The sequence below is a fragment of the Leptopilina boulardi genome, unplaced genomic scaffold, assembly GCF_019393585.1.
Source record: "Leptopilina boulardi isolate dan_hultmark-lab unplaced genomic scaffold, ZJU_Lbou_2.1 LbouV2_172, whole genome shotgun sequence".
Classification (NCBI taxonomy): domain Eukaryota; kingdom Metazoa; phylum Arthropoda; class Insecta; order Hymenoptera; family Figitidae; genus Leptopilina; species Leptopilina boulardi.
This window is the reverse complement of record NW_026137721.1, coordinates 1,023,507-1,036,848: the sequence shown is the minus strand read 5'-3', so window position 1 is coordinate 1,036,848 and position 13,342 is coordinate 1,023,507. Positions and strand designations below refer to the sequence as shown.

Here is a 13,342-nt window from a genome sequence, read left to right as displayed (position 1 = left end):
ATCTATCCTAACAAAAGTTTCGAATATTGATGTTCAATCAGTTTTGGTTTTATTTTTAAATTTGTTTCGGAGACAATCAGTTTTTATTTGAATCTAAATTTCAGAATTCAAGAAGATTAAAATTTATTTTTGGAAATGAAACAAATTGATTTGGAAAGAAAAAACAAAATTGAAAAGAATTAAAATTCAGCTTTAGAATTAAACGGATTGATTCGGAAAGAATATTTTGTTAAATATATTTTAAAATTTTGATTTTGATAGAAACTAATTGGCTCGGAAATAAATTTTCGGAATATCTTGGAATAAATATTTATTAAAAGTGATTGAAATTTAATCCAAAACTTTCGTCAGGGTAATAACCATTTTTTGCACAGGCATTTTTTTGTGTGTTTTTTATTAATTTAATTATATAATTTTTTATAATACGAATTATATATGATTATTCTTATTATGTTTAATAATGAAAACTTTGTTTTCCATATGAATATAAAAATTTTAATTTATATAGGCAAAAGAAAGGAAAAATTAAATTATAATATAATAAATAATTGTTATGATTAAATTATTTTATTTATTTAATTTAAAAAATTCAATTTTTTTAAAAATGGAAACGATAACTTTATCGATTCTAGATTCGAGATAAAAAGGGATGGGTAGGTAGCATTTAGGAAAATTGATAAAATGGTTTTTGTTGAAGAAGGGCGAGAGGAGAGGAGAGATGACGTCGTCTGCCAAACAAACTAGAAACTAACCTCTCTCAATTTTATTTATAATATATCTAAGACATAGAATTTAACTGCATTTATAACAAATAGACTAATTAATTATAACAAATTAAAATGGTAGGTATTTAAAGCAATAATATTTTTAAAAAATAAAAAATTATTTCATGAAACATAAAATAATTGTAAGTGTAATTTGACGTTTGACCCAGTATTTTATTTTTTTTTATCTATATAATATAAATTTTTTGGTGTAAAAAAGAAAAGGGTAAAGTATTTTTTTTTTTTTTAAATTAAGGATGACGATGTTGTGGCACTACAAAGACTGGAGCATTTAATGACTGAATTTTTTTCACCTGAAACAAATAATGAACGTAAACGAACGATTGAACAGAGCCTTCATGAATTTGCTGCTCAGATCAATTCCTGGAGACCTTGTCTTCATTTCTTGTCATCGACAAATAATCATTATGTCAGTATGTTCGCCTTATCCACATTGGAGGTAATTATTCTTTATAAATCATTAATTATATAGTGAAATTAGTTTTAGTTTAAAAATTTAACACTTCAATTTCTTTTTGAAATTTATATAAATTATTATAGAGTAGCTTTTTTGTCAATTTTACATTTTTTTATTTTAAAAACTGCAAAAAAAAAATAAACAATATGAATTTTATTTAATTTTTTAAATAAACTATTTTGCAGCACAATTTACATTAACTTAAAATTAATAATGATAAAGACATTACAATAATAATAATAATAATAATAATTTGATAATAATTATATAATTGGATTTTTAATTGATTTTATTCTGATTTCGTAAAAAAAATCTTAAAATTGGTTTTGATTTTCCTGCTCTACAGTGTTCTAATCACACTCAATAAATGTTGATAAATATTTTATTAGTTTAAAAAAAATTTTATTAACATTTCTGAACTTATTTTAATTTAAAGAACAGAAAATTACAGATTTTCATCTTTTCTATAAATGATTCAATTGACTCGAGCTTGAATTTATTGAAATTGTTCATCGATTTAAAAATTATTTAGAACAAATTTCAATAAATCTAAATTTAAATTCATTCTAATTTTAATTAACCATCAATTCAATATTTATATAAATTTGAATTTTATCAAAATTTAAAAATTTAGTTCGTCCAAATTTCAATTTAATTAAATTTTATTCGATTCATATTTTAATCGATTCAAATTCTAATTTAATTAAATTTTACTCAAACTTCAATGCAATATAATTTTTTATTTAAATTTTAAATAATTCTACTTTAAAAAAAAAAAATCTCAATTTTCATTGTTCGAAACAAATTTATTAATATTAAAATTTTAATCAAATGCAAATTGAAACGATGGAAATTTAAAATTTCAAAAATTTCAATTTATCTAAAGATTAATCGATTCAAAAGTTTCAAAAATTAACCGAATTTTAATTTAACAAAGTTGCAATTGATTTCAATTTTTGAATTATATAAATTTCAATGTGTACAAATTTTAAATGACTTAAGTTTAAAATTATCTAAATTTAATATCGATTTAAATTTCAAATTATTCGAATTTTAATTTATCCAAATTGTACCTAATTAATTTATGTTATTCAAATTATTCGAATTTCAATTTAAATTCAAAATTCAATTTTCCGAAATTTTAAACTATTAATTCTCCAATCATTCATGAAAAAATTCAATAATTAATTTAAATAGATATAAATATTAGTTCTTTTTCATATAAATTTGTTTTAACTATCAGTTTTTTATCACCTTTTTTCATTTTTTGTTTTTTTGTTTTTTCGGTAAATAATTCACCTTTTTACCTATTTTCAAGAAAAAAAGGTATTGTGATCCTTGCTCTAGTAAAAATAGTGCAAAATATTATGAAAAGAAGATTTTGGAAATTAAAATTATTAGATTTTTATTCTAATTCATTAAATTTAATAAAAAAAAAAAAAATTTTGTCAGGTATTTTTTAATGCCAAGAAAATGTTAGAAAAGTGAAAAATGTATTCTTGTGACAACCCGTAATATATTTGTAATATATTTAAAAGTGTTTATAAATAAATGAATTCTCTAAATTTTTAGACAACTATTGGAAGACGATGGCCAATTTTGCCATGGGAGGATAGAGCGTTAATTAGATCAACTTTATATACACTTTCTCTCGAACGTGGAGTTGCTCCTTTCGTTAGAAATAAAGTAGTTAAACTGGTCGTCGATATTGCGAGACACGATTGGCCACATTTTTATCCCGATTTCTTTGCGAATATTTTACAGGTCACAAATTTTTCTATTTTATGAAAATTTTCTCAAATTTAATTTTTATTTAATCGAATTCACTGTTCACTAAATTTTCAATTTACCATCAAAGTTTTAATTTTAGGAAAATTTTAATAATGGTGGTATGTATTTTTATTTTTGGTGGAAATAAATATCTCGGTTTTAGCTTAAATTTTAAAAATAAAAATTCTTTTTTTTTTTGACAATTTTTGAATGAATATAAAAATAAGAGCGGGTATTTTTTTCCAGCTAAATGAAAATGTTTTTTACATTTAAATATTCGGTTTTTGAAATATTGAAAATTGAATTCGATGAAATAAAAGTAAAATAATAGTTTAGTTAACGATTCGATTACTAAAGGTTTCTTTTTAAATAAACATGAGTCGAATTTTGAAACTCATATTTATTTTAATTTATTTTAAAAATAATTTTTTTTGTACTTTTTTTTTGAATTTATTGTCATTTTTATTTTCTCTAGTTATTGGGCCACAAACATACAAGACTACTTGGTTTAGTTTATTTACGAACAGCGTCCGAGGAATTAGCAACTCCACGAGAAGATTTGCCAGTTCATCGAAAGGACGAATTATTGAGAATTCTCGGAGCACAAGTATCGACAACTCTCGATGTACTAACAGGTATAATTATAAAAAAAAAAATTTATCTACATTTTGCGAAAGTTCAAATTTTTATTATTATATAATTTTTTTTTGCAAATTATAGAAAAATTCAAATTTCTAATATTTAAACATTTTTTTTCTTTATTATAATATTTATATAATATTATAAATAATACCTTTACTATTATTTAATTTATTAAATTAAATATTGAAGTATATTTTTTGAAATTTTATTTTAGGAAATTATTATTATTTCTTTTTTTAGGTTTGCTACGTGAAACGAATAAATCTCAAAATCGTTCGGGTACAATAACACCGCCACCATCACCGACGGGTGGTCATAATCATATTCCTCCGATACGTGCTGTTCTTGATGTTGAAGGATTGTCATTAGGCAGTAATGAACTTTGTATAGCGACACTCGAAGTTTTAGCTCATTTATTTAGTTGGATAATACTTTCCGAGCACATTACGCCGAATTTATTGGATGCCATATTCGCATGTGCCAAATATCATGATTCAATGGTGAATATAATGATTTTTTTCTTTAATCTCCGTTTTTTTATATTTACTTTTGTCTTTTTTGTTTAAAAAAAAAAAATTAATTACCACTTGCTTTTTTTAAAAGTATTTTTCAAACATTTTTTTTTAATTTCTTTTTCTAAGTGAATGAATTTTAATGTTTAATTTCTATTTTTTTTTTTTTTTTGCAGAATGGTAAGCAGATTGAAACGGCTGTTCAAGCAATGACAACGATAAACGAATTATTGTACAGACCGTGTTCACCAAGTGTAACTGATAGACTGCTTCTACAAATTTTTCATAAAGTCATTGAAATATTTCAATCCATGGAGCGATTGGATACAATCGACGAAAGGTAAATTTATTTATTTAAGAAATTTAATACGATTTAATTGAATTGATAAATTTTCTTTTAATTCAAATGCAATTTTTAATTCTTTAAAAATATATTTGAATATTTTTTTTTTTTTTTTTTATGCCATTCACGAGTTGGGGCATTTTTTTTCGAAATTTTTATGAAAAATAAAATAATATCTAACTTGATAAAAGAAATTTGAAAAAAAATCATGGAATCCTTTTTCCAAGAGGACAAAAAAATGAAAAAAAAGCATAGCCAATCAAAAATGAAAATTAGTTTTTTAATTACATATTTTAGAAATAAATTAAATGAATTGAAACTGATTTAAAAAAAAACAAGATTTATATTTTTAAAATATATAAGATACAAATTTTTTTCACTTATTTATAATAAAATTATGATAATAATGAGTTATACAATTTTTTGTTTTAATTTCTCTTCAGCTACATGGAGAAAACAACAGAATTTTTACAATTATTTGTCACGAATCATTTGAAACGAGTTGAATCGTGTCCAAAATTTCCAGTGAATACATTATTAGAAATTTTATATCATCATACATTTCAACAATGTTCGACAATCAATGGATATTTGCGTTGTTTGGAAGTGTGGATTGTTCTTTTAGAGAGTAGTCAATCACAATATGCCACTATTGCACAAGCTCTCGCTGAACGTATCTTACAAAAAATTAGTTTCAAAATTGAAGCACGAACATTAAAATATCTCGATACGGAAAATCTCGACGAGAATGTAAGATAATTTATATTATATATTAATAATAACAATCAAAATTATTATTATTATTATTATTATTATCAAATTTTATCTCAATTTTTATTTATTTTAGAAATTAATACTAAAATTTAATTTGAAAATTAAATTAATTTAATATTAAATAATAGTAATTATTATTTTTAAATGTTGGTTAACTAAAAATTACACCAATTAAAAAATTAATTTTAAATTTACAATATTAAAACAATTATAAAATGTATTTTTCGACTTTTTTTTCTGCAGGACGAAACAGAGTGGCAACATTTTTTAAGATGCAACATTGAATGTTTAGCAAAAATTGCAGATATATCTCCCGTCCCAATTTTTACACTATTGGTGAGAAATTTTTATATTTTTGAAAAAATGAATTTAATGAATTTTGAAATAGAATTTTTTATATATTTTTTTTACTTTTTTTTTTTTAATGTACTTTTTGTATTTATTTTTTTTCTGTATTTGAATTTTTATTTATTTAATTTTTACATATACGGACTCATAATAAAAAATGTCCTTTTGTAGTAAAGTACTAAATTATACTGATGAATTTTGAAAATAAAATTTATTGAAATTGAAAGGTAGGTGATGTTGTTGAATTTTTATAAATTTGAAAAATATTAAAAGAAAAAGAAACGGATTTTCATAGTATTTTAATAATGTTTACATTAGTATCGATCATGGAGAGAGGCGTTAGGCGTATTTGGTGAATTGGGAAATGCAGTATCCAATGGACAAGTACTTTTACTAAATGAAAATGAAGCTTCGGGTGTTCACGCACATTTACGAGATTTAGCGTCCACGACTCAAGCTTTAGCTCGACTTTATACACTTTTTAGTGGCAAGTACCATTTTGAAAAAAAAAAAAAATTTTATCATCTTTTCTTCCTATTTATCACAATTAATTCAATAATCATTTTAGTTGATTTTATTAATATTTAGAGTAATAATTTTTTTTCAGTAAATTAAAAATTCGATAAAAATTAAAAAATTTGCAATATAATTTTTAATAAATATAAAAATAAATAAAAATCTATTTTTTTCTTACAGGCGACCAAATGAATTCGGATCACGTGTTAACTGAAGAATTAATCGTACAAACTTTAGAAGCCTGTGCATTCGCCAGAGACAATCAATTATTTCGAGCTGCTCTTCAACCCGCAGAAATCGTTCTCGATCTCATTGAAGTGTGAGTAAAAAATCAAATTTAAATTTCATTTTTTGAATCTACAAAAAAAAATAAAATAAATTACTCGTTTCCTTAATTCCAATTAATTAACATAAACTAAATAATTATTTGTTCTTTTTTTTTTAATTTTTTTCCAAGTATTTATTCATTTAATTTTAATTAATTTTTTTTTAACTTCGAACTCTTTTACACAATTTTCTTTTCTTTTTTTTTTGTTGAGGGGTAGAATTAAAAATTTTCTAAATAAATTTACAGACACTCACAATTGTTGGCATCGTTGCAAGCATGGTGCCATTGGATTTGTCGACAACCGGAAAAAATTAGAGAAACATTGAGCGAACGTTGCACACAATCGTGCCTTTGGGCATTAACTTATACATCGCATTGCGATTTACCGCCAGCGAATTTAATTCATTCGGCTGCGCATTTATTGCAAAGTATCACAGCCATACTTAAACCAAATTTATGGGAACAATCGCCCTTCACTGATTTACTCTGCACACAAGTGTATCCACATTTGAAACCCGATACTGTCAAAGTATTACGAAGGGCATTAACAAACGGAATTATTCTTCCACACGGGGACAATGCCATGCGACAAAGATTAATGAGTGAGTTCATTTCATTTTTCTATTTATAATTAATTAATTTGGTTATTTAATTTTTAAACGAAATTAATTTTCTAATTTAGATTTATCAAAAGAGCAAATTTTCACTGATAAACAAATTTTATTAAATTAAAAGAATATTTAATAGAAATCTAGTAATTTAAAGTTAGAAAAACACATTTTCCTATACAATATTTCATTTTTTTCACTAGAACAGGAAAGTTTAAAATTTGGGTAAATTTAATTTTAGATAAATTTAAACCTAAATAAATCAAAAATTTGGATAATTTTAAACTGAAATTAATCAAAATTTAGACAAATTAAAACTTAAATCAATTAAAATTCGGATAATTTGAAACAAAAATTAGTTAAAATTTAGACTAATTCAAAATCGGACAATTTGAAACTTAAATCAGATAAATATTGGAAAAATTGAAATTTAGATAATTTTAAAATTAAATCAATTAAAATTTAAACAAATTAAAATTCATACTTTGAAACTTACATGAATTAAAATTTGGATAAATTAAAATTCGGACAATTTTTAAACTTAAATCAATTAAAATTTGAATAAATTGAAATTCCGACAATTTGAAACAATTGCAAATTAAATCGGTTTAAATTTAAGGGCATATCTCTAGAACCTTTAACTTTAAAGTCCCTCGCATATATTTTGGTAATTTTAATAAATTTTTTGTTGGTTTTTGTTGGAAATATTAATGCTTGATACAATCAATCATTTCCAAAAGATTCCACTTTAATTTATTAAATACATAAATAATTATTTCAATTTTAATACGCGATTTTTAACGATGTCTACTTGTCCTTAACCATACTTTCTGATGCTTTAAACGATATAGTTTTAGATTTAATAAAAATTACTAATTCTGAAATATGTTTTTTCAATGTTAATTAATCCGTGAACATATTTTCGCAGGGAAATTAATATTTTATTAATTGTGAAAAAATTTATAAGCTTTTAAAAGTTGTCCCTCACTTTTAACCTTTTCGACCGTAATCATCGTATTTATGATTTTTCTTTTATAAGACAAGCGGCACGTTAAAATAACTTATGGGAAATCAAAGATCAAGTTACTATAATTATTTTGAGACATAATAAATTGATGTGCTTCATGTCTTCAAAAAACTATTATAAGTTAAATAAACGAAAACACGTGTAGACAAAATTTGAAAACAACCGTAATACGAGTGATACTTCATGAAAATCATATAAAAGTATTCGAAAAGTACTTGTATTTATTTTCACATGTGCCATTTAACATCCCGTGAATGTGCTTCGAGAAAAAATACTTTATTGCAAAGATAATGTAAAAATATTCATCAATTACGGTCGACCGTAATCGACCGAAATTTTTTAGAAAGAAATTGTTATGTACAAAGTTGCCGATTATAATTTTTTTTATAGAAACTGTCATTAATTATTAAGACCTGAAGGTTAAGTTTTAATGTTTATTTCGAGACACAAAAATGGATCCAAAAAAATTTATTCTGAAAAAAGATAAGATGCGAGAGAAAAGAAAAATAGAAAAGGAAAAAAGAGAAAAGAAATTGGAAAGTTTACGAATATTAAATTTAAATAGAAAAAAGTCTATGAAAATCGTATGGTAAATTTTAAAAATTACAATTTTACATTTTTAAAACAATTCACTATAATAAAAATCTATTTTAAAATGTAATGTAAATATTCAAATAAAAAATTTATATATCTAGTTAATTTTTGACACATGCTTTTATACCCAGTGCATTATTTCAGTATTTTATTATTCATATAAATATTGAAAATATTAAACGAATTTTATTGCTTTTTAAAATTATAACCCCTTAGAAAATTCCCTTCAACTGTTTTTTATCCTAAAAAGCAAACACCTGTTGAATATTTTTTTGTTACAGGTTAAAAATAATTCTCAATTTTAAATATTTATAACTTTTTGAAGACAACTTGTTTTATCTGTCCACTTGTATAATTGGAAAGCTTAGTTCTTGAAGTTTATGTAGACAGAGTTTCAATACTGTGCTCAAAAAAAAAAAAAAAAATTTTTTTTCTTATTGAAAAGTTAAAGGTTTCAAAGATATGCCCTTAAATCAATAAAAATTTGGATAAATTACATTTTTGATGAATTGAAACTTTAAATTAATCAAAATTTGTATAAATTGAAATTGTTATAATTTTAAACTTAGGAAGAGAAAAAAAAAAAATATTTAAAAATTTTTTTAATTAAAATATAATTTTCATTTCGAATGTTTTAGATATTCTTGTAGCGGCTCTCTCGGAACCTTTAGGAGTTGAAGGACAACCGGTACCACCAGATTCGGCAGTATCGTCGGCAGTTGTTCCATTGAAACAACTCCTTGAAGATTGTTCCTCCTCATCGACAATGATTAAAAAATTAGTTCATTCGAGTTTGGAGCAATCTGTAAAAAGAATATTGGAACTTTTACCCCATCTTATTCGTAATCAGGGAACAAGTGAAACACTACTTAGTTTTTTGCATACGGCATTTTTAGTTCTTCAACAACAACTTGGAGCTGAATTCACTCAGAATGCGGTGCAAGAAATGTTACACGTTTATACCAGGTAATATGTTTACTTTTTAAAATAAAAAAATTTTAAACAAACAACAAATTTTTAGCACATGAATATTTGCTTAAAAATAATCGAATTTGAAAATGATTTTATTGAAAAAATTCAACAATTTTTCTGACTTTTGTAATTTTGTTCTGAAAACTCCAAAAAAATTTTTGGTTTTGCAGATATTTTTTAATAATGTAATTTATTTGTTATTAACATTTGACGAAGGTATTTTGTTCAATTTGAAAAATATTAAATTTGAAAAGTTTTTACCCAAAATGGTTAATTCTATACAATGTTTGAAGTCGTGGAATAAACTATTTTAAGTAAAAGAAATTTCAAATTTAATATTTCATTTTTTTCAAAATTAGATAAATATTTTTGTAAAAATAAAAAATTAATTCATACTACTAATTTTTTAACAATTCAATTATTTTAAAGTTTCAATTATTTTGAAATTTTTCTTTAATTTTCAATAGAAAAAATATTAATTTCCAATTTTTTTGTCTTTTAGGGAAAATATCTCGTCAGGAGCAGCGCTTGATCAACTCTTGGAAATTTTAATTTTGGTCGTGTCAGCTCCTAGTAATGCATTTAAGGCGTTTGTTCCCTCTGTTACTAGTTTGTGCCTTGGACACGTTTGGCCAGCAGTAAGCAACGATCTTAGTTCACATCCTGACACGACACTCGTTTTATTGCGATTATTTCACAGGTAATTGTATTTTAAAAATTAGTTTCTTAAAAAAAAATTTGTTATTTAATCAAATTTATTTTGAAAATTTTAAAATTCCGCTAATTTAATTTTGTAAATTAAAAACTTTCTTAACATTTTTTCCTTTTATTCAATTTTAATTATTTCAATGAAAAATTAAAAAGAAAAAAAAATATTCCATTTCAGTATTTTAATTCATCGTTGGCAATATTTTTATAATTCGTCGATACTTCGAACTTTCGGTCATCCGGAAGGTGAAGAACCTATTGAACACAAGGAGGAACTTGTGGCAATTTTAGAAGCCTTTGGTCAAGCTTTACTTCAATCTGACGTTAATATTTTTCGTCAGAGTCTTCAAAGTCTCGAGCAATTGAATGGACGATGGCGACTCTATCAGCGTTCAGTGTTTAAAAATCATCTTCTTGAAAGATTTCTCATGGCTCTTTTCACTGTTCTTTTTCATCGGTGGGTAGTGCATAAAAAAATTTTAATCACATGATTATTATTTTTATCAAATAATTATTATTTCTTTATTAATATTATTTTTGCAGATCTCATAATTTGTTAGCAGACGAAATAGCAAATGCAATTCATAGTCTTGCGACTGTTGATATCGCTTGGTTTTTTGGTAATTTTATACCAACATTTTTGACAAGCTGCGAAGGCTTGGATAATGTACAACGATCGACTTTGATGGAAAATTTCGATAAATCAACTGTAAGTTTAAAAAAAAAAAATTGAATGCAAATTATAATTAATTTTAATTAATTCATTAATTTTTTATTTATATTATTGTAACAGATTTTTTTTCTCTGTTAAAAAATATTATTAAACATTTTGTTATTTATTATTTTAGTTTACAGAAAATTTTTTTTTTTTAATTTTAGGATCAACCGACATTAACGCGATCAGTTCTTCGACTGGTTTCTGATTTAAGATGTTATCAGTTGTGCAGGCCCGGATGAAAAATCGTTTACGATTGCAATCAAGAGTATTTTAGATAGTCTCTATTATTATTTTTTGAAAAATCTTTTCCTTTATGACTTTTAGTCTTCTCGATCGATATTAACACTTTTAAAAAAAAATGACATTGAGAATAGAGACGAATTAGGAAATAAATTAAATTCCTGCAGTTTTTCAGATATAAAGAAATTTACAATTTAATTGATCAGTTTTAGAATATTAATTTAAAGTATCGCTTTTATGAGAAAAAATATAATGAAGAAATTAACAAATTATAAAATAAATTAACTAAATATGTTCAATAAATGATGAACTTAATTAAAAATGAATTTAACTCAGGAATTTAATTTTTTTGAAATGTGATATTAACCAGTGAGAATTTAGTGTGATTGAGAAGATAATTGTCTTAAAGGTTGAAAAAAGGGGATGAAAATTTAAAAAAAAAATGTATGTTTTTGTGATGAAAGTATAGCGCACACGAAATTTTTATTTTGTGTGCCAAGTGACCAACAGTGAATTTTCTTTATATTATATACGTATATTTATATATATACGTAACTATGTACATGCAATCAATGAATTTTGCAAACATTTTTATGTGAGAATCACTGCCGCGATTTTATGAAAATTATAATTAAGTATTAACTGTTTTAAATAAAAGATGTTTTATACAATTTCTTTTTCTTGATATTTTCTTTTTAGTTTAGAGCATAATCGAAAAAAGAATTTTCTGATTATTTCAATCGTAAATTTTTCCTTCTAAAATCGTTAAACAATTTTTAAGAATTTGTTCTTTCTTATAAATAATTATTAATGTTTTATCAGGGGAAGAATAATTTGTTCAATATATATGATGTATTCCACGCCAAAGTGTAAGTCCATCTGCAATTGCATCTCCGATTCTTCTTTTAGTACTAATTGAGACTAGCTTTCATGAATTTTTTCAAATTTTTTTAGCAAGCCGTTTTCGAGTTATGGAATTTTGAAAATTGGAGAATTTTTGAGTTTTAATGATAAAAAGTCATTTTTCTCATTTGACGTACTGATCGATTTTTTTTTTAAATTTTTCAAAAAAACTACTTTTTACGAAACTTTTAAACCTAGCCCGATAATGGGCAAACAATTTTTACAATATTTTCGGAATTTTTCAAAAATTTTTGAATTTTTTAAAAATATTTTTGGTTTTCTTTTATACTACGTACTTTTATGTATTTTGATGCGCTGATTACGAAAATAATAGTGAAAATACACAAAAATTTGATTTTTATGGTGAAAACCATAAAAAAGTCCCAAAATTTATGTTTTTTTTCGTTTATTGGGTAAAAAATGCAAAATTAAAAAAAAATGCATAAGATAAAAAATGTATTTTAATAAGATCTATAACTTTTGTTTAAAAGTTTTTTTTTAATTTTGTATATTTTACCCAATAAACAAAAAAAACATAAATTTTGGGACTTCCCTGGCGGATTCGATTTGCGTAATGTCTACTTAACTAAGCGGACTTTAGGTAGACATTAGGTAGACATGTAAAAAAACGTATAAAAAAGCTATTAATCGACTTATTATGATAAAAAAAAGTTGATAAAAGGGTAAATGAATGTTTATAGAGTAAATTCCTACAACATTTGTAATTAATAAAGCAATAAATAATTAATAATGAATGGAAATGTGCGCGAGGTACCTGATCAGTTCAGCTGTACAATTATTTTCGTGCTATTTTCATGAAAAGAATATAAATTAACGGCAAAAACAATTGATATTTATAAAAAAGTGTAAAATTGATTTAATTTGAGTGTTTGCAATACGAATTATTAAATAATAATTAAGTTTTTATCAAATGTGAATAGTGTTGTGAAAACCTGTGAAATCTAATGAGTTACTACATTACCGATCGCATATGAGAGATGGCGCCACCAGTTTTTACAATACAGTGCGAGCATGTTTTCTTCCAAGCTTTTGCTTTGAAAGAAAATAAAAAGTGAATTTTAAAATGCAGAATAAAG

General features: G+C 23.7%; 1 protein-coding gene across 1 annotated transcript; it reads left to right on the top strand.

Annotated features, from left to right (window-relative positions):
* Positions 1-706: 706 nt before the first annotated feature.
* On the top strand, positions 707-12,013 carry LOC127277604 (exportin-6-A). Its single transcript, XM_051298876.1, has 16 exons — positions 707-842; positions 1,021-1,224; positions 2,815-3,006; positions 3,488-3,647; positions 3,895-4,154; positions 4,343-4,506; positions 4,953-5,259; positions 5,527-5,619; positions 5,950-6,118; positions 6,328-6,466; positions 6,722-7,077; positions 9,343-9,670; positions 10,179-10,376; positions 10,563-10,841; positions 10,928-11,093; positions 11,264-12,013. The coding sequence occupies exons 1-16, from the start codon at positions 840-842 to the stop codon at positions 11,339-11,341; spliced, it is 3,096 nt and encodes a 1,031-aa protein (XP_051154833.1). The 5' UTR covers positions 707-839; the 3' UTR covers positions 11,342-12,013.
* Positions 12,014-13,342: the final 1,329 nt, after the last annotated feature.

Bases quoted from the DNA above. Each gene is read 5' to 3' on its own strand.
- LOC127277604 (XM_051298876.1), top strand. The intron at 4,155-4,342 runs GTGAATATAATG...TTTTTTTTGCAG, and splicing joins CCAAATATCATGATTCAATG to AATGGTAAGCAGATTGAAAC. The intron at 6,119-6,327 runs GCAAGTACCATT...TTTTTCTTACAG, and splicing joins ACTTTATACACTTTTTAGTG to GCGACCAAATGAATTCGGAT.